This window comes from Papio anubis, chromosome 14 (genome assembly GCF_008728515.1).
Source record: "Papio anubis isolate 15944 chromosome 14, Panubis1.0, whole genome shotgun sequence".
Classification (NCBI taxonomy): Eukaryota; Metazoa; Chordata; class Mammalia; order Primates; family Cercopithecidae; genus Papio; species Papio anubis.
The window spans coordinates 32,522,195-32,544,161 of NC_044989.1; the positions used below are offsets into that span (position 1 = coordinate 32,522,195).

General features: G+C 38.7%; 1 protein-coding gene and 1 long non-coding RNA gene across 4 annotated transcripts in view; one reads left to right on the forward strand and one right to left on the reverse strand.

The window, feature by feature from the left end:
* TTC27 (tetratricopeptide repeat domain 27) overlaps nucleotides 1-21,967 on the forward strand; it is a 179,743-nt gene that overhangs the window by 77,266 nt on the left and 80,510 nt on the right. For all 3 annotated transcript variants that reach the window (XM_003908490.3, XM_009183967.2, XM_021924742.2), the window contains 2 exons: nucleotides 18,830-18,925; nucleotides 21,718-21,840. In XM_003908490.3, coding sequence (XP_003908539.1) covers nucleotides 18,830-18,925; nucleotides 21,718-21,840 — 219 coding nt within the window. The remainder of the gene's footprint in view (nucleotides 1-18,829; nucleotides 18,926-21,717; nucleotides 21,841-21,967) is intronic.
* LOC103876841 overlaps nucleotides 1-21,967 on the reverse strand; it is a 60,610-nt gene that overhangs the window by 24,391 nt on the left and 14,252 nt on the right. The gene's annotated exons all lie outside the window — the stretch shown is intronic.

A 21,967-nucleotide genomic window follows, 5' to 3' on the forward strand; every position in this document is an offset into this window, starting at 1 on the left:
AGTTACTTATAGATTATGGATATCAGACCTTTGTCGGGTGCATTTGCAAATATTTTCTCTCATTCTGTAGATTGTCTCTTTACTCTGTTGATAGTTTGTTCTGTTGTGCAAAAGCTCTTTTGTTTAATTTGGTTCAGTTTGTCAATTTTTGTTGTTGTTGAAATTGCTTTTGGCATCTTTGTCATGGAATCTTTGCCAGTCCCTACATTGAGAGTAGTATTTTCTAGGTTATCTTCCAGGGATTTTATAGTTTTTGGTTTTACATTTAAGTCTTTAATCCATCTTGGGTTGATTTTTGTATATGGGATCAGAAAGGGGTCCAGTTTCAGTCTTCTACATGTGGTTAGCCAGTTATCCCAGCACCATTTATTTAATAAGGAGTCCTTTCCCCATTGCTTGTTTTTGTCAACTTTCTCCAAGATCAGATGGTTGTAGGTGTGCATCTTTGTTCCTGGGCTCTCTATTCTGTTTCATTGGCCTGTGTGTCTGTTTTTTGTACCAGTACCGTGCTGTTTTGGTTTCTGTGGCCTTGTGGTACAGTTTGAAGTGTGCTAATGTGATTCCTCCAGCTTTAGAACATCTGTTCTTGATACTGTGTAGTTGCATGCATGCTTTGAAGGAGTGGGGATTTTTATCATGGTTAATTATGGAGGGAGGAAGACCCAAAATACCATGTTTGTTACCATTGTGGAGATTATTGCTGCTGTGTGGGCTGAAACATTTCTCTTTAAAGTTGGTAGTCCTTTCTTTATATGGCCCTCATGACCTATCTCATTAATTTCTAGTAATGATTAAGAGTATGTCATAATGAAACCCTTGATTGGAGGAATATTAGTCACAGTAATGTACTGTCAGGATTTGTTACTCTGAGGCTTGTACTTGTGTTTGAATAATTTTGAGAAAGAGGTCCTTTATGTTTGTTTTTTTTTTTTTTTTAATACTGATGGAATTACCACACTCTGCAGGAATTAGATGTAACACCTGGACCAAGTCCACGGTCAGTAGTAGTGAAGTGTGTTTTGTTTTTTTAAACTATGTCACTCTTCTTAATTGTTTTAATTATATAAATGATACTGCTTATTATAAAAATATAAGCAATATGGAAGTGGAAAGTAAAAAACAACAGCTTCCTTTTCCTCTTGCTTGCCTTCCAGTCTCAACAATTTGTGTACCTTCTAAACCTCTTTCTGTGCGTAAACATAAATATACTTTGACATAAGTGGGATCATCCAGTCTTCATTGCTTTATACCTTTTCCCTCTAAACATAACAGCTTGATCAACTCTGCATGCCAATACTCGTGAATCTAGCTCATTCGTTCCAGCAGCCATATGTCACTCTTTTAAATAGAAGTGCTACAACTTATTTAACTAATCCTCTATTTTTGAAAGTGTCTTTTAATTAATATTTTATTTTTAAACTGCATATTAAAAATTTTAGTACTGCATATAATAAAATAAATTAGTTCACTGAGGAGGATTTTAAATGAAAGATATAAATTCTTCCCCAATTCTGAGTTCACTTTTAGCTCTTTCTTTTTTAGTTGTTATTCTAGTGGTTTCCATTATAACTTTAAATATTTACATTTCTTTAATACTTCTGTCTCTTGATTTGTCAACTTTTTGGATAGAATCTGTTGATTCCACACTATAACTAAGGAAGAAATCAGCGCACCTCTCATCTCCTCTTCCATTTTTATGTTATTTTTCAATTGTTGGAGTTGTTACTCTATATTCTGTTGGGTAATTTTTGTCATGTATGTTTGTTCTATATATATATATTTTTTTCTTTCAGAGACAGGGTCTTGCTCTGTTTTCCAGGCTGGAGTGCAGTGGTACAAACATGGGTCACTGTGCAGCCTTGACCTCTTGGACTCAAGTGATCCTCCCCACCTCAGCCTCCTCAGTAGCTAGGACCATAGACACCCACCACCATGCCAGGCTAATTTTTAAGTTTTTTATAGAGGCAGGGTCTTGCCATGTTGTCCAAGCTGGCCTCAGACTTTTAGGCTCAAGCAATCCTCCAGCCTTAACCCCCCAAAGTGTTGGGATTACAAGTGTGAGCCACTAGACCTGGCTCAGATTTTTTTTTTTTGAGACAGAGTCTTACTCTGTCACCCAGGCTGGAGTGCAGTGGCATGATCACAGCTCGCTACAATCTTGAACTCTTGGGCTCAAGTGATCCTCCTGTTTCAGGCCCCCACGCCCAACTAATTTGCAATATTTTTGTTGAGACAGGGTCCTACTACATTGCCCAGGCTGATCTCAAACTTCTGACCTCAAGTGATACTCCCACCTCAGCCTCCCAAAGTGCTGGGATTACAGGCGTGAGCCACTGTGTCTGGCCTATATGTTGAATTTTTTAAAACTTCAACCCAATCTTACAGCATTGTAATGATGATGCTGTGAGTGTACTGATTATTGATTATACACCAAATGGTGCGATTGGACCCATGGAGAAGGAAGTGCAGTGCTCTGTGTCTAAGTGTTTGCCACTTGAAGGAAGCTGTCACAAGAATCAAGGTCCAGGGGATTCTCCACTGATTTTTTTTTTTTGCACTTTGCATGGTCAGCTACCACTGCTTCTTTCCTGTTAGTCATTATCTTTCTTGTTTCCTTTTTTGTTTTTTTGTATTGCCTCATTGTGTAACTTTTTCACATGAAGAACAAATGTAGTTAAATTTGCGTCTTTGTGAAAAGTATTTTTCCATCATAATTCAGGAGTTTGGGTGTATAGAATTCTAGTTGCAAAATCATTTTTCTTCAGGACTTTAAATGAAGTCATTACCTTAATATCTCCTGTCATCACCTTAATATCTCCTGTCATCCAAGTTTGCTAATAAGTATGGCAGTCTGATTTTTGTCTTGTTTTAAGTTTTTTCTTTTCTTCTTGTTTTGAAATTTTTTAGAATTTTCTCTTTATTTTTGGAATTCTGGATGTATCTAAATTTGACCATGGGCTCTGGAGTCATACTGCCTGGTTTCTGTTCCCAGCGCTACCATATAATATACCTGCTTATACCTTGGACAAGCTACTAAACGTCTCTATGCCTCAGATGGCTCACATAAATAATGGAATAAATGGAGTTTTTATGAGCATTGTATGAGTTAACATTTAGATCAGCATCTCAGGTTGGAAGTGCTTAATAAATGTTAGTTACATAATTATTATTTCTCTTTCTGGATTATATATTGGGTTATTTAAATAGAAGCAATTATGGCTCTATAAATGAAACAATTTAATTATACTTTAATTAATTATACTTTTTTCTTCATTCTTTAAAAAACTTCTTTATCCAATTCAGTTCTGCATTTGGAATTTTAGTAGAACTATGTAGAGACCTCCCAGATCTATCTTCTGTGCCTCTTCTAAGCTGTTTGTCTTTTTGATTGAAGTTATAGGAGATTTCTCCCATCTTTTCTCCTGTGTTACTAATTTTGACCATAAGCCCAATTAATAATATTTAGTCCATTCATAAATTTTTTTATTTTGACAATTATTTTTAATTTCCAGTAAATCTGCATTTTTCTGATTGTCCTTTTTCATAATAGTCTTTTGTGTTTTACAGATACAGTATCTCATTTAAATTTATTTGCACATTATTAATTAGAGTTTTAAAAATTATTCCTGTGAATTATCTATCCTCAGGTATGACCTGTCTTATATGTTCCTCTTGGCCTTTCTTTTTCATGGGTATTGCTTTTTCTTAAATGGCTGATGATTGCCAAAGCTGATTGTGTTGATAGTTAGCGCAAGTCCCCTCTGTAGCGGTGTGGGTCTCATTGTCTTAGAGGCTTTTCCACTGAGTGCAGGGCTGACTGCAGACTCTGCACTGTGACCAGAGTGTGGCTAACTAGCAGGCTTCTATAGGGTTGGCATGGGTCTTCCTTCTAAATCTTCCCCTAAGGCTCTGAACCAGGAATCTGAGGCAACTGGGCACTCTTGCTGTTATAACAAAGATGCTTCTCTTTTTAAATAAGCCTCATACCTCCTGTTGCTTCATTCTTTCATTCCTTTCCTTCTGAACAGACATGTGAGGTCTGAGATAGTATCTCCTAAGTGGTGCAAGAAGGCACTGTGCTTAACCAAGCCTAGGGGGCAGAGGAGGCATCCAGAGGAGCTGGTAGCAGGATCAAGATCCCAAGTGAAAAGCCACAAACAAAGGATAGAGACCCAGTGAGGAGAACCTCCTCTCAGTATGGTGTCTGAAGCATTGGCCAGTGGTTCTGAGCTACGGAAGTCATAGTCTGGAATGCAGGATCACCCTCACCAGAGTGACATCCAACAGATGAAGCTGTGCATAGAGCAGTGGACTAAACAAACAATGTATGAGATATTCTTAGATGATACACTCAGGGAGGCTACAAAAGATACAAAAGGCTTTGCAGTGATTGGGAGAGGGACCTAGTCATCAAGAAAAAAGGTCAAAATGTTTAAAGGATGGAATAGCAGGGTCAGAAAGAGATGCAACAACCCAGATGACAGGTATTGAGGTTAACTATATGGGAAACTTATATTAGCTCTGCATCAAATATATTAACACAGGGCCTCCTTTTATGCCCCTAGACCAGAGCAAGATCTCAGGTCAAAGCAGCTCTTCAGAATTGCCTTCTGCATGTGGTCATAAAGAAGAACATTGGGCAGCAATGCAGTAGTTTGGGACAGAGAGCTAGCTTATGAAGATCATCTCAGCTTGAGAATAATTAAGTAAGTGTGTGCTTCTCAAAGGGGTGAGACTATGATTGCAAGAAAGAAGCTAACAGATACAACTGCAGGAGGTAATATTTAGTTACTCTAAGCTGGAGACAGTACAGCATGATCTCAGATGCAGATCTGGGTTTCCCAGTACCCCAGAGTTTCCCATGAAGACATCCAGGGATAGAGGATGCCTCCCTGTGGAGGCACAGTACCAGAAGCTCCCCTTGGTATTCTCACAGGGGGAAAGGATGGTTTATGCCCACCTGCCACCTCCCATCCCCCAGCCAAATATTGATCATGTGAGTAAGTCTCCCTCAGCGGCCCAGGCTTCTGACCTGTCTTAGCTCCATTCTAAATTTTATGAGAAGAGGCTTTCAGAAGTCTAGTTGTATCCTGTAGCCAATAATAGCAACATAATATGTGAATTATGTTACTTCAGGATCTTCACTTCTCAGGTAGACTGCTCCAACACTCCTTACTTTCTCTCCTTACCGCTGACTGGCCTCTCCCCATTCTTATTGGCACCTTCGTTGAAAAATCAACTGACCGTATGTATATGGTTTGTTTTTGGACTCTGTTGTCACAGCTGTGTTTTAGCATTTATTAATTCTATTATGCTCTATTTGGAAACCTTTCCTTCATAACAGCTAGAATGTGAGCTTCTTGAGGGGTCAGTTTCTATATTTTACTTACTTTTACATTCTCAAAATGAACACTCAGTGGATGTTTGCTAAATGATTAACTAGAAAACTAGAATTTTGAATTACTTACTTATTAGCAGGACTAATTGAGAGTTAGCTGAGTTAAAGACTATGTTTTCATCTGGCACTTCAATAATCTGAGAGCTGTAGAGACCAGCCTTTCTGATACCATTCCAGTACAAATTTTTAGTGTAGTAACAAACCCCAATGCCAAAGCTAACAGGAACAGAATAGTCACTATGATTACACTGAGATTAACATAGGGTAGTAATTCAGTTTGGTTGGTTGTGTTTTTTTAAGGGAAGGGAAAAGAGATGAAGCCATTTTCTTATTGGGTTTCCTAAAAAATAGTGAATTAATGCGTAAATCACTACCCCATGTGCTTCTAAGAAGTAATAAGAGCCTAAAGTTCAAATTAACTCCTTAATTTAGGGGAAATATGTTCACTCTGTATTTTTTAGCATACCAGAAGACAAAGCTTTCCTTTAGTCATTTATTCTGTATTAAAGATTTCTCTCTCATGTGTTAGCATCTTAGAATATTCACGTGCTCTGTTGTGTTTTCACATATCTTCTTCACAGAAGTACGTCCACGTGCATTATACTTGGCAGACTTGGTATTGCCCTTGATGTGTAACTATTTGTTTGAGTAGAGAATCTCCAGCTACCATTATGGAGTCATTAAAGAAGGACTGGGAAGTGGAGTGCAGCACATGATCTAGTCATTTAAGCTGACTGTGGCTGTATTTGGTTTGCCTAATGAGTGGGTATGGCTTCAAAATTTGAAAAATTACATTTGATTTTCATGCTTATTTTAAATCCCCCTAAATGTAAGGTGCTTATAATGGACAAATAGAAGTTTAGAGCTTTTCATGACTCTTGACCTTCTGTCTCAGTAATATTTAAGAATTTTTAACAACAGGTCTCAATGAGGAGTCATTTAGTTGTAAGGGACAGAAACCCAATTCAAACTGGCCATAGAAAAGGAAATAAATTGGCTATTGTAACTGAGAGTTCTAGGGATATCCCAGTCTCGGAGATAGTTGGATTCAGGGATTCAAAGAGATCATCAGGCCTTTCTTTTTCTCTCTTTTCCCATCCTCATTCTCATATCTTTGCTTTTCTCCACCTTCTTCAGTATCAGGAAGGTTGTTGTCACAATAGCACCAGATTTCATTATCCTTAGACTTCACAATCCAAGAGGAAGAGAGATCACAAACTGCTATGGCCAAGATTGTTAAACTTCCTCACTTCATGTGGGCTTCACTTTTCTTTCTCTCTTTTCTTTTCCTTCCTTCCTTCCTTCTTTCCTTCCTTCCTTCCTTCCTTCTTCTCTCCTTTTTCTTTTCTTTTCTTTCCTTTCCTTTCCTTCCTTCCTTCCTTCCTTCCTTCCTTTCTCTTCTCTTCTCTTCTCTTCTCTTCTCTTCTCTTCTCTTCTCTTCTCTTCTCTTCTCTTCTCTTCTCTTCCTTCCTTCCTTCCTTCCTTCCTTCTCTCTCTCTCTCTCTCTTTCTCTCTTTCTCTCTTTCTTTCTCTCTTTCTTTCTCTCTTTCTTTCTCTCTCTCTTTCTTTCTTTCTTTCTTTCTTTCTTTCTTTCTTTCTTTCTTTCTTTCTTTCTTTCTTTCTTTCTTTCTTTCTTTCTTTCTTTCTCTTTCCTTCCTTCTTTTCTTTTCTTTCTTTTTTTTTCAGGGTCTTGCTGTGTCACCCAGGCTGGAGTACAGTGGAGTGATTATAACTCACTCTAGCCATAAGCTCCAAGGCTCAGGCCATCCTCCTGTCTTTGCCTCCCAAGTAGCTGGGACTATAGGCACACACAACCATGCCTGGCTAACTTTTTCATTTTTTTGTAGAGTTGAGATGTTATTATATTACCCGGGTTGGTCTTGAACTCCTGCCTCCAGTGATCCTCCCACCTCAGCTTCCCAAAGTACTGGGATTCTGGGTATAAGTCACTGTGCCTGGCTTCACTTTCCTTAGGGTGGGGATAGCTGTCAAGCCAACCTCATACCAATGGTGATACTTATGAAATGCCTGGAATAGTGCTTGGTACATAGTCAATCTTCAATAAACGTCGACTCTTATTATCATCTTCAATTTATAGGAGGGGAAGTTTAGGTACAAGAATAAGAAAACTGCCATTCCTTCATAACTGATTAAAAGCAGTCATTACTACATGGGAAACCTGAACAACATTGAGATAATTACAGTGCCTCTTGTATAGTGTGCTGGGTCATGCTGTCAAGATTTTCAAATATCTGAGATATGAACATGTGTCTTTCGTTCTGGCTCTGTATTTCATCTGCATTAATAACTATGTGCATTTGAAAGTTATTGAAAAGTATATTAGGAGTTGCTCATGTGATTGTAGCTCTGGTTTTATTTGTTGGAATAATTATAGTTGCTACTGTTTATACAGAGCTGTGTAGTACCATTTAATTAACTGTGTATTGTTACTTCCACTTACTGAACACTCATATGCCAGATGGTAACTAATCCTAGGGTGGAGGCATTATCTACATTTTTACTGATGAAGAAACTGAGGGACAGAAAGTTTAAATTACTTACCCAAGGTCTCATAGCTGAGCTAGAGTTCAACCCAGGTCCACCTGATTTAGAAGTCCATGCTTTTATCCACTATGCCCTACTTTCTAAGGAAGCTATGAGAACTGGCTTACAAAGGAAACGTGATATCAGTAGAAGACTGGCATCATCTGGAGGAAAGGAGTGGAATGAGCACAGGCAGGAAGAAGTTAATCGAGACTTTTGTGAGAAAGGTTTAGGTTGCACAACTCTTAAGGCCTATAATTAAGCTGGAAGGGGAGGGAAGAAATGGAGGGCACAGAATCTCAGCATATGGTCCTGTGTGGGAAAAGAACATGTAAATGGATGAATGAAATTGGCTTCTGATAAGTCCAAGAAAGGGAGCTGCCCGAAGGGACCCTGAATCCAGGATATGAGCTTCCTGAGAATAGAGGGGTAAAAAATATGCAACGACTGGCTTATAGGTAAGTGGGATAAGAGTGGGACAAGTAACACACGATATAAAGTAACCTTTACTAGTGATACTTAAAAAAAGCCCTAGAAAGTTACAGAAAAGTGAAAAGTGGGTAATAATAAAGGAATGTATTAATGGGATGAAGTAAAATATACTCGCGTAAAGCACACTTTCAAAGACACTAAATAATGACTTTAGTCAGATTCCCAAGGAGGAACGAACTTAAGTTCTTTGGACAAGGTCAGATTATGATGATTGAATTCATGCTTTAGTTTTCCCTGTGATAACACTCTGCGTCCATCTTAACATCCTTACACAGCATTTTCCTAGTTTGCTGAATGCGGAGGGATCTTCAGCCTAGCCCCCAGAGGTTCAGGGTCAGCGTGTTGGTGATGATTATGGGCATGTTTGGGAAAGGCTGCTTTAAGTAGAGGTAGCCTGTCGTTCTTTAGCATCTCCAGATGTTTTTCTCTCTCCCCAAGTACACATAGAACAGAGGCCAAATGGGTATGCACCAAGCTCTGGGGTACAGTGCTGTGATTTAATGGATGAATGCCAGCAGGAACCTTTAAGGTGTTATTGAGGGCCAACTATCTGGGACCAGTTGAAATTGAGCTCACTTAGAACAGATGCCTTGCATTTGACTGACACTTACTCAGGAAAGTAGTAGCTAATTATTATTAGACTCAGCTCCTCTCTCCCTCCCCTCCCCTCCCCTCCCCTCCCCTTCCCCTCCCCTCCCCTCCCCTTCCCTTCCTTTCCTTTTCTTTTCTTCTTTCTTTGTCTTGCTCTATCATTCAGGCTGGAGTGCAGTAGCATAATCATAGCTCACTGCAGGCTCAACCTCCTGGCCTCAAGTGATCCTTCTGCCTTGGCCTCCCAAAGTGTTATGATTGCCACCAGCTGGCATACATAAACTTTTTTTTTTAGAAAGGATAATACTAAGAGTTTAAAACATTCACTCAGGTTTTAATAATAAATAAATATTTGTTATTCTTTGCCCTTATAAAATTTGCAGATTGTAAACAGGTCGACTTGTGCTTTCATGAAGACACTAATGTCTTAAGACACCAAGCAGAGTCCCTTGGAGAAGTTTTGGGAGAAAATTGGAGGTAGATGGGCTGTAGGGAAGGCAGAAGAGCTTGTACTTTTACTAATCCTAAGGCAGAAGTTATCAAATATGGCTTGTGGATCCCTGGGGGTCCTTAGGCCATTTCAGAGTGTCCATAGGTCAAAACCATCTTCATAATAAGGGCGCTGAGATATTGTTTGCTTTTTCACTGTGTTGATATTTGCATATTGGTCCAGAAGCAGTGGGAGGGCGGGGGAGTCAAACTCCTGGCCCCTTTGTCAAAATCAAGGTAGGGGCACCGGACTAGGGACACCAGACTGTGTTAGTAGTCACTGAATGCTTCACCACCACAGTTTTTTTTTTAGTTTTTTAAAAGACGGTTGTGTTTACAAATGTTTTTGATGAAGCAGTATTATTTTGTCGTCTTTACCCTCAAGAACATGCCTTTTTAAAATTCTATGTGATAAAATGGAAAGTGCTTACAAAAAACTTGTGCCACTTGCTAAAGTACAATGGTTGTCTCAGGAAGAAACTTTTTCCCATGCAACATTATTTTTGCTTGAAAGGACTATTGACAGATGAACTGGTTATTCAGACTTGGGTATTTGGTGGAAATTCCCCAAAAAATAAATGAAGTAAGTGCATCACTTCAAGGAAAATAATTGACAATATTTATTACTGTATTAGTCTGTTTTCATGCTGCTGATAAAGACATAGCCAAGACTGGGTAATTTATATGGGAAAAGGGGTTTAATGGACTTAGAGTTCCATGTGGCCAAGGAGGCCTCACAATCTGGGTGGAAGGCAAGGAGGAGCAAGTCACATCTTACGTGGATGGCAGCAGACAAAGAGAGAGCTTATACAGGGAAACTACTCTTTATAAAACCATCAGATCTTGTGAAACTTATTCACTATCATGAGAACAGCACAGGAAAGAGTTGCCCCCATGATTCAGTTACCTCCCACTGGGTCCCTCCCACAACCTGTGGGAATTCAAGATGACATTTGAGTGGGGACACAGACAAATCATATTATTTCACCTCTGGCCCCTTCAAATCTCATGTCCTCACATTTCAAAATCAATCATGCCTTCCCAACAGTCCCCCAAAGTCTTAACTCATTTCAGCATTAACTCAAAAGTCCACATTCCAAAGTCTCATCCAACACAAGGCCTAAGAACACATAGGCCCTTCTGCCTATGAGCCTTAAAATCAAAAGCAAGTTAGTTACATCCTAGATACAATGGGGTACAGGCATTGGGTAAATACAGCCATTCCAAATGGGAGAAATCGGCCAAAATAAAGGGGCTGTGGGCCCCATGCAAGTCTGAAATCCAGCAGGGCAGTCAAATCTGAAAGCTCCAAAATGATCTCCTTTGACTCCATGTCACACATCCAGTTCATACTAATGGAAGAGGTGGGTTCTCATGGTCTGGACAGCTCTGCTCCTATGACTTTGTAGGGTACAGCTTCCCTCCTGGCTGCTTTCATGGGCTGGCATTGAGAGTCTACAGCTTTTCCAAGCACACAGTGCAAGTTGTCAGTGGACCTACCATTCTGGGGTCTGGAGGATGGTGGCCCTTTTCTCACAGCTCCACTAGGCAGTGCCTCAGTAGGGACTCTGTGTGGTGGCTCTGACCCTACATTTCCCTTCCACACTGCCCTAGCTGAGGTTCTTCATGACAGCCTGCCCCTGCAGCAAACTTCTCCCTGACACAGGCATTTCCACGCATCTTCTGAAATCTAGGTGGAGGTTCTGAAACCCAAGTTCTTGACTTCTGTGCACTGGCAGGCTCAACACTAATAGAAGCTGCCAAGGCTTGAGGCTTGCACCCTCTGAAGCCATGGCTCAGGCTCCACATTGGCCTCTTTCAGCCACAGCTGGAATGGCTGGGACATAGGGCAGCAAGTCCCTAGGCTGCACACAGAACAGGGACCCTGGGCCCGGCCCACAAAACCACTTTTTCCTCCCAGGCCTCTGGACCTGTTATGGGAGTGGCTGCTGCGAACACCCCTGATTCCCTGGAGACATTTTCCCCATAGTCTTGGGGATTAACATTCAGCTCCTGGTTACTTATGCCAATGTCTGCACCTGGCTTGAATTTCTCCTCAGAAAATGGGATTTTCTTTTCTATTGCATTGTCAGGCTGCAAATTTTCTGAACTTTTGTGCTCTGCTTCCCTTATAAAACTGAATGCCTTTAACAGCATCCAAGTCACCTCTTGAATGCCTTGCTACTTAGAAGTTTCTTCCACCAGATACCCTAAATCATCTCTCTCAAGTTCAAGGTTCCACACATCTCCAGGGCAGGGGCAAAACGCCTTCAGTCTCTGTGCTAAAACCTAACAAGAGTCACCTTTGCTCTAGTTCCCAACAAGTTCCTCATCTCCATCTGAGACCACCTCAGCCTGGATTTCATTGTCCATATCATTATCAGCATTTTGGTCAAAGCCATTCAACAAGTCTGTAGGGAGTTCCAAACTTTCCCACATTTTCCTGTCTTCTTCTAAGTCCTCCAAACTGTTCCAACCTCTGCCTATTGCCCAGTTCCAAAGTTGCTTCCACATTTTTGGGTATCTTTCCAGCAGCGCCCCACTCTACTGGTACCAATTTACTCTATTAGTCTGTTTTCATGCTGCTGATAAAGACATGCCCAAGACTGGGTAATTTACATAGGAAAACGGGGTTTAATGGACTTACAGTTTCACATGGCTGGGGAGGCCTCACAATCATGGTGGAAGGCAAGGAGCAGCAAGTCACATCTTACATGGATGGCAGCAGGCAAAGAAAGAGAGCTTGCGTGGGGGAACTCCACTTTATAAAACCATCAGATCTCATGAGATTTATTCACTGTCACGAGAACAGCACAGGAAGGACTTGCCCCCACGATTCAGTGACCTCCCACCAGGTCCCTCCTACAACATATGGGAATTCAAGATGAGATTTGGGTGGGAACACAGCCAAACCATATCAGTTACCAATGATGAAATTTTGAACTTCCAAGAAAAAAAATGAGAGTTTTGGAAAACCTCTATCTGCAACTGTGAACTTCATACCTTCCCAATATTTCAAATATTGAGACAAGATTTTTCTGATGAGATTGATGGTGATATTAATGCATGTAGTTTTAAAAATTTTTACAAAATATGTCAACATTGGGAAGGTCAGCTCATTTTCAAAAAAACCAGTGCATGATGTTACATAATGTTGATGTTCAGCATCAAGATTGACCAGTGAGTACTTTTTTGTTTGTTTTCAGACCAGTGGATTTTGGTGTAACAGAGTATTTAATGTAACAAAGAAAGGTTCATTGATAGGATTTCAAATTCCACATTACAAGTAACCTTTAAGAAACCAGCATCAGTTGAATTTTGGTGTACTATCAAATAATAATATCCACAATTAGCTGAAAAAGCTACTAACATACTCTTCCCCTTTTCAATTACCTGTCTGTGTGAGGACAGATTTTCTCCATAAACTTCAAGCAAAATATTATATTGCAACAGATTGACTGCAGAAGCAGATCTGAGAATCCAGCTATTATCTATTATGCCATACATTAAAGAGATTTGCAAAATCGTCAAGACAGTGCCACTCTTTTCAAGACTTTTGTTTTGTTTTGTTTTGGAAAAGGTAGTTATTTTTCATAAAAGCATGCTATTTTTGTTAATGTCATAGATTTATTTTCTTTTTAAATGAATTAATGAACATCTAAATTTTCCTGTTTTTATTTCTAATATGATAAATATTGATAGATTATAACTCACAGAAAGAAAAGCTTCGAGTCCCTCAATAATTTGTATAATTTTAAAGGGGTCTTGGAAACAGAGGGTTGAACTGCTGACCCAAGGTGTGACTGATTAAGGGGACGGCTGCATGATAGCCATCTTGGCCTCCTGAGAGGACTGCCTCTTAATGTTCATCTTTTCAGCCTGTAATCACAAAAAGGTGATCTAGGTTCTCCCATCTCCTATTAGTAGACCCAGATCCTACCAACCCACATCCTAAAGTCTGTCGTTTCTGGGGTAGAAGCAATAACTGAGCATCTCCTTGATCAGGCCACACCCTCTCTCCCATATTTTTGGATTTATGTGTAAATAAGATAGTTAGATAGAGTTTTTAGTATTTTTCCAATGGGAAGCTGCTTTCAATTTTCACAGATCTGACATTGATCATGTAGTTTTACAGAAGGTTTTAATGAAGTTGCCAGCTGTGGTCTTTGGAGTCTGACAGGCTCACCTATTTCATGGCCTTATGACTTCGGGCAAGTCATTTTTATCTCTCAGAGCAACAGTGTTCTATGTATGAGGAAAGGCTGGGTTCACAATAAGTTTAATGATAGTGTTGATACTTACTAGGTGTGTTAGCAGTTTTAATTGTTATTCTCCCTGTTCTCATTGGCGATTTTCTTGGGCTTGGAGGTTTGAGATGGCAATGAGCTTGACTAGTCTATTTGTAAATCACAGCTGAATTGACTGCAGACTCCTGTTAGAGAAAGCTGTTCAGCTCACCTGTTGGATTATGTACATATTTTTATAATAAAGTCCATCTTCCTATACACACACACACACAAAGATTGCACAGCAAAGCCAATATAAAGTGATTTGGCATATGATCAGTCACAACTTTTAGATTATCAGCTAATTTTTACCTGGCTCTTCAGAAAGCCGATGAACACGTAGATGTCATGCTCGTGAGAATGAATAGCTTTCAGGAAAAGGGTAGGTCCTTTGGGACTATCTCTACTCTTTTGAAGACGTGTGCCTTACTTTTAGATGAGAACACATAAATAAGTCTAAATCATACCAGACGTTATTCAAAATTGTCCTTTTATACTCCATCATTCTCCATGTGCTAATTTTAAAATGTAATTTTGATCTTCTGTAGTTTTTCTGGGAAATTCCTTCTCTGTTGAAAACAGAGCATTGAAAGGAGAGGTACATCATTGCTTTCTTGGATTTTATTCCCCATTCCTTAGAGATATCCCTTGACCTGTGATACTGTGGCTCCTGGAAGATTTGGGAATTGTTATTGCATGGGGTTAGGGGGTCTTTATGCACAATCACATATTCTCAAAGGACACCGAAAGTATAAATGCCTTTAGGTGGAGTTAGGGAGTAAATGGCGTTAAAAAGGAGTCTTAAAACTTGAAAACAGTCTCATGTCACAGTAGTCCATGCAACATGAAGTCACCTCTGGTATATCCAACCCCTACTCTGGACCGCGCCCCAGGGGGCTCCTCACTCTCTGCTTGTTACCTTTTCCGTTTATTCACAGCTCTTCAGTCATCCGCCTAGACTCTGTCTTGCTTCAAACTGCCCTTAATGATTGGTTTAGGGCATATTTGCTTCTCCCCCTCTCTCCATTTTTGACATTATCATCTTTCCTTAAAGACCACCTCCTCATACCACTTTTTACTTATGACTAAGTCCTATGATTTTCAGGTGTAAAATTAGTGAAATTTAGAAACCGGAAAGAGAACATGGGTAAGTGAAAGGGTAGGACACACTGCTTTAGAGACCATTTACCTAAATTTCTGGGCGTGTGTGAAAATTTGCGAGGTACTTCTTTCTCATGGAGCACATTGTTTATGTTCAAATTCATGCACATAAATACCTCAGTAGTAGTGAGGCTTCACTTGCATTCAGTCCCATTCTCACAGTACCTGACGTTCTTCCATTGTCTTCTTCCAGACTATTTGGGCACATGGTTTGCTTCTCATGAATGTACCTAATACTTGTGTTCAGCTTAAAATTAATCAACAGATCTTCTGAAATGCTTGAAGTAAAAGAAAATACTCTTTTGATAAAGCTATACTCCTAGACCGTTGGAAATACAAGTATTGTTTAAAAAAGTCATCTCATAGATAAGTGCCATTGTAGTTAAACTACTTGCTTGCTGGGGATAGAACAAAGACATAATCCAAGTGGCTTCACTTGCCATCACTGATATTTTTCCATTTACTGTGCCTGTAAAGGACTCCAGTTTGGTTGATATGATGGAATTATTTCAGATTGAGTTGCTAGAAATAATCCTGCTCTGAAAAACCTAGAGATGCACTGTAACAATGTCCCTGTCTTTTTAGCAAATTAGCAAATAAAAAAAGAGTACTTTGGATCCAGTAGAGGAAATAGGCAAATAAACATTACACCTATCAAGACTTCTTACTTTTTTTTTTTTTTTTTTCCTTGAGACAGAGTCTCACTCTGTCGCCCAGGCTGGAGTGCAGTGGCGTGATCTTGACTCACTGCAGCCTCTGCCTCCCGGGTTCAAGAAATTCTCCTGCCTCAGCCTCCCAAGTAGCTGGGATTACAGGCCTGCACCACCACACCCGGCTGATCATTTTTAGTAGAGATGGGGTTTCACCATGTTGGCCAGGTTGGTCTAGAGCTCCTCACCTTAAGTGATCCATCTACCTCGGCCTCCCGAAGTGCTGGGATTACAGGGGTGAGCCATCGCGCCTGGCCAAGCCTTAACTTTTGTATATTAATTTAATGTTCTTAGTTTTCATTGGTAGTTAAATTTTATGTAGATGGTTGTCATGCCTAAGGTAGGAAGAAATATTTTCTGTGCAGGAGTGAAAATAGCCTAGAGTTCCGTTTTGTGTGTATTTGTGGGTTTTTTTGCATTTTTGTTTCTTTGTTTGTTTTTTGAGACAGAGTCTCACTCTGTTGCCTAGGTTGCAGTGCATTGGTGCAATCACGGCTCATTGCAACCTCCGCCTCCTGGGCTCAAGTCATTTTCATGCCTCAGCCTCAGCTGCGATTACAGGCATGCACCACCATGCCCAGCTAATTTTTGTATTTTTAGTAAACACGGGGTTTCACTATGTTGGCTAGGCTGGTCTCGAATTCCTGATCCACCTGCCTCAGCCTCCCAAAGTGCTGGGATTACAGGCGTGAGCCACTGCGCCTGGCCCCTTTTTTTCCTTCTGAGACAGGGCTTTGCTCTGTCACCCAGGCAGGAGTGCAGTGGCACAAACATAGCTCACTGCAGCCGTGACCTCCCTGGGCTCAAGTGATTCTCCTGCATCAGGCTCCTAAGTAGCTGGACCCATGGGTCCATGCCACCAACCCTGGCTATTTTTAAAAGATTTTTTGTGGAGATGTGGTCTTACCATGTTGCCCAGACTGGTCTTGAACTCCAGGGCTCAAGTGATCCTCCTACTTTGGCCTCCCAAAGTGCTTGGGGTGGCACCCAACCTAGAATTCTGTTTTTGATCTTTCTCATGCATATAGCTTAGTCAGGTTTTTGTATGGGGGCTTATTCATGGTATCCAGGTCAAATGAGTGTTGGTTCTCTGCACTGTCTTCAGTGGGCTTTGCCATTTTGGAGAGTATCCGAGAGTTATAAGAGGCACTTAGATACTCTGAGATCATCCAAAAGTATCTGAGAGTATCTGAAATACATAATAAATGTGTTTATTAGTAAATGAGGAAATATTTACTGAGTACCTCTTATGCTTTAGCTAGTTGCAGTAACTACAGCCAACAACATGAGTTTTTTGAAAATACATTTTTTGCATGTTGTTAGGTGTTAGTAACAGTAAATTATACAGTGTTGCTTTTGTTTTTATTATTAATAGAGAGCATTAGTTATTTTTTCTTTCCAAAAAAAAAAACTGTATTGATAAAAATGTGTTCCTTCTCTATGAAGTAATTTGTTCCCCTTTTATGAAGTAACTCAGTGATCTCTTTATTTATGTATTGTAACCATATGTATACAGCCAGAAGTTATTCTTCTCTACCCTCCCTCCCACAACTAAACAGCTTTGGGCAGCAGCATGCAATCTTTTTGCTATTAAGTTTCTGTGAAGTAAGGCCAAAAAGCTTTAAACATATTTTGACCAAGATGGTCTAGGAGTCTGGTTATGTCTCAGTTTGCTCTGACTGACTTGACTGAATAACATCTTGGATTGTCAATGAAGTTTTGTGTAATGTATGCTTTTTCACACTTGAGCTCATACTACAAGATATTCTTAGGCTGATAAATGTATCTCCCACCCAGTGTAAAATAGAGAACTCTCAATTTAGGAGAAACCTCCCTGCTCAGAAACTGGTCTCCCTGTCTTAGATTTTTACCAGGACATGGTAGATTCCTGTCCTTTTTTTTCTTCGGAGGCTTGGACTTGCTACCTTTTTTACTATTTTTTGAAATTTTCCATTTAAAAAATTAATTTTGTGAAAATTTTAAACAGTTTCCAAATTACCAAAAAGTTGCAAGAACAGTGCAACTGTCTTATGCATCCCGAAGTTTTGGAGAGTAAGTTGCCAACATGGTGCTTCATTGTCCTCAAATGTGACAAGGACATTCTCCTACATAACCCAGTATGTGTAATAAAATCAGAAAATTAACATTGACTTCTTACTACCATCTAATCCTCATAAGAGAGGTCTGTGAAAACTAGTCAACTGGCAAAAAAGATAAAATTTTAGTACTGCATTGTAGAAAAAAGATCTTGATAATTCTCAGTTGAGAGAAGATGTAAGTGTATAATATCGGAAAAATATGAACACTTAATGTAAACTGAATGGCAAATGAAGAGGCAAGAGAAAATGATCATGATAATGGGGCTGCTGTCCACATGTTTCTCTAGCAATCTCACAATGTGTCTTCCTTCACTTTGATGCTGATCTCTTCTATGATGGATCACTTGACCACTGGATAGCGCTAGCCTTTGACTTTGCAGTTGGCCCTGGTACCTCGTCTCAGAGTCAGCTATTTTGGTCTTGTTGGTTTGCTTCTTGATGCAGCTTCTGAGAGTTTAGTTATTCAGTACCACTCTAGACATTTCAGTACATCAGAGGGATTCTTTCATGTATGTGGGTTGCAGCTGCCCACTGCACTATACAGATGGTCTCACCTGAGTGAGTGTCCAGCTGTATTGCTCTGTTGCTGAAGAGGGAGAGGATTTGCTCTCTGTGATCAAATAGGCTACTTTTTCCTTTAATTTTATTCCTGAGCAAATAATCCTAAAGAGAATTCTTCATATAATTTTTCTCTGATTTATATTATAAAGTGCCATTGTCAAAGTGGCATTATGTTGTGAAATAGATATGCTAAAGAACAGTTCTTCATAGAAGAAGTAAAAAGGCTTATCAATAAGGCTAGTTCTTTGAAAGAACTATTATAGGAAATGAAAACTTTTTCTGGTAAGTTTTTATTGTACATGTTTATGTAAATGTGGATTAGGTTTAAAGTTTTTTGAACATTTAAAGAAATTCAAGAAAAAATTCACACATCCTATCACCTTATGAAAATGACTTAAGTTCTTGTTTATATGTGCATTTGTATAACTATTACAGTAAGGACTTATTTATATTACAAGTTATACATATAGATTCTGATTGTGATATATGTTCTTTAAGGCTCTTGCAGACCAATTTGAAGATAAAACTACATCTGTATTGGAACGCCTAAAGATTTTCTATTGCTGTCAAGTACCACCTCACTGGGCCATTCAGGTAATTTTGTTGTTTGTCATTGGATATGGAAAATACTTGGCATTAGAAAGGTAAATGCATTATAAATTGATGATTTCAATTTATGTTTGAATTTTCAAATATTTTGCTGATATAATAAATGTATCTACCTGGGAATTGCTAACTACTTCAAATTGCTATTTTGATTAAAGTGATATTAGACTCATAAAACATTTTTAAAAGAATTTAAAACTGTATGAAATAGAATCCTAGAAATTAAATTATAGGAGAATCATAAGTGCTTGCATTTTCAAAGTAACTTTTTTTTAAGGGATGAGGGCTTGCTTTATGGTCCAGGTTGGAGTGCAGTGGCAATTCACAGGCGTGATCATTGTGCATTACAGCCTTGAACCCCTGGGCTGAAGCAATCACTCCTGCCTCAGCCTCCTGAGCAGCTGAGACTACAGATATGCACTACCATACCTGACTTTGAAATAATTTCTTATACTAAAATTATTTTAAGGACTTTCTACCAAAGGAGGAACCTTTTAACCAAGTTGCTTACAAAAAGCAAAAGAAAGCATTTATTTGGTATACTTTATGTTGTGAGATACACATGACTATTCTCTTCTTCCTGAGGGTATGAGAATACCTACTGTAGCTCCTAATCCACATGCTGAGGTGGGGATTCTGGCCCCTTGTCTACATGGTTCTCCTGTATTATAGGTGTAACTCCCTATTTTGTAAAATTTTAGCACCGAAAATAACTTAGACACCTGGTCCAGTTTCTTAATGTTACAGAGAAGAAATTGAGGCTCAGTGCAATTAGCTTTCCAGTGTTGATCACACAAGTGTACGTGAACTAGGTTTCTAATTTCCTCACATTTAGTCTACTTTACCTCTTTTCCTTAGCTTTTCATTGGGTTGTAATTATATCAGCTAATAACAACCAACTTTTACTGCATACTTAGTATGATGCATACATTTTATTCTGTATTCCACACATGTTCTCTTATTTTATTGCAACAATTTTTAAAAATATCTGTTTTACACGTGAGGAAGCTAAGTCGCAGAGAGGTTAAGTGGAGTCAGATGGAGCCAGCCAGGGGATTACAGATGATTTATCTACTATTGCCATTTTAATCAGTTTTCTGTCCTCTCTATCATGGATCATACACATAGGTAGTGAGTTAGAAACATAAATGCCAACCCACCATCCAATTGTTCAAAATCCCTATTGTAAGACTTCTTAGAGTAGGTTATATTCTTAAACACAGGGTGAACTCGGAGGTTTATTATGCGTTGGAGTTCAGTTTACATATTGAAGGAACCTCAATAAAACATAGACAAGTAAAAAAGCTTTATGATATCTCAAAAGGAATAGCTTCTTCATTAAGAATGTGTTAACAGCTGGAATTTTTTAGTGTGTTTTTGACTCTGATCTGTGAAATTTGTTAGGTGCTTTATATTATGTGGTTTGGTGGATAAACATTTCAGAATGAGCTGTTATGACAAAATGTATCTATTGTGGGTGTTGCTTTTTATCTTTTTCTGAACAGAAACATTAGGAAACTTAAATACTGTTCAAACTGAATTTAGGCCAAATGCTTATCTGCTTAGCAAGCTGTGGATTTCAGGATCTTCAGGCAGTTAGATAAGGATCCTTTTTCATTAGGAAGTTAATTACTTTTTCTGGCATCATGGGGACTAACCATATCTTTGTATATTATTTTAAAGATTGAGAAATAACAGAACAGTTTATTATAAAAAGAGAATTAGTCTCTACTTTGCTACTAGCTAGCCATATCATCTTGGATGTCATCAACTTTCTTGATCTGTTAAATGAAGATATACTGCTCACTGCATAAGCACTAAGATTTATTCCAGCTCTCACATGCTATGGGCAGTTTTTGAAAATGTCCAATTATATTCTCTAAAATAGCCAAATTCTCCTGTATTTCATGGGTTACTGATGTATTGGACCATTCTCATTATTTACTTTGATAATCTGTAGCTTATAATTTTTAGGTATATTTCATTTACTTTCTGATATTGTCAGTCCTGGATTTTCTGGGCTTAACTCTTAAATATGTATTGAATTTTCAGAGTAGTAAAAGTATACTTACGAGAGAGCAGCACAGCTCTCTCTAATATGAAACTATACCTTATTCTAACCTTACCTACTTTTTTAAACCTTTAAATTTTTTTTTACCATTTGTGCAGGTGTTAACACTTACAAACCATAATATATTTATTTTTAAATATGTTTAACCTTCACTGACCTTAACTCAGTTTGCTCTCTTTTTAGTCTGCCAGGGACTGGGAAATTAGGAAGCTAAGTTTGTTAGAATGTGCTTGAAATAAATCTAAGTAGCTTTGAGTGAGAAAGAGCTAGATATGATGCCCTTCTGAATAAAATTCAGCAGGGCTAATGCATAGATTTTATGTCATCTCTATTGACTGCTCAGAGTTTTAAAAATTAATTTATTGGATCTCAGCCTCATCAATTGAGATTGTTGTATACAGACTGTCTAGGTAAAAAAGAAATACTGATTTTTGCTTTTTAAGTTCTTAGAAAAAAATTGGATATATTTAGTATTTTCAACAGTTTCTACATTGTTCTTTAATTCCTTATACCCTATAAAGAGGCTTGTTTTCTAAAGTAAAGGTATGTATTGAATTATTACAAACTTCTAAGTAGTAGAGATTCTAGAAATTATACATTTATTACAATAAGCAGACCCCTAAAAAGGCAGATTAGGTATACTTGGAAGTGAAACAGGAATCTTTCTTTACACCAAGAAGTATTAATTATTTCAACTTGATTTTTCTAGCGCCAACTTGCAAGTTTGCTCTTTGAGTTGGGATGTACCAGTTCAGCCCTTCAGATATTTGAAAAGCTAGAAATGTGGGAAGATGTTGTCATTTGTTATGAAAGAGCCGGGCAGCATGGAAAGGTACGTAATAGTCAAATCTGATGTACTGGTGAGAGCCTTCCCTCTGGGAGCATCTTCTCACTTGTTTTGTTTTTCAAGCCCACTTTTGCCAGTGTTCACTTATATTGCTTTTTTTCACTTTTTTCCA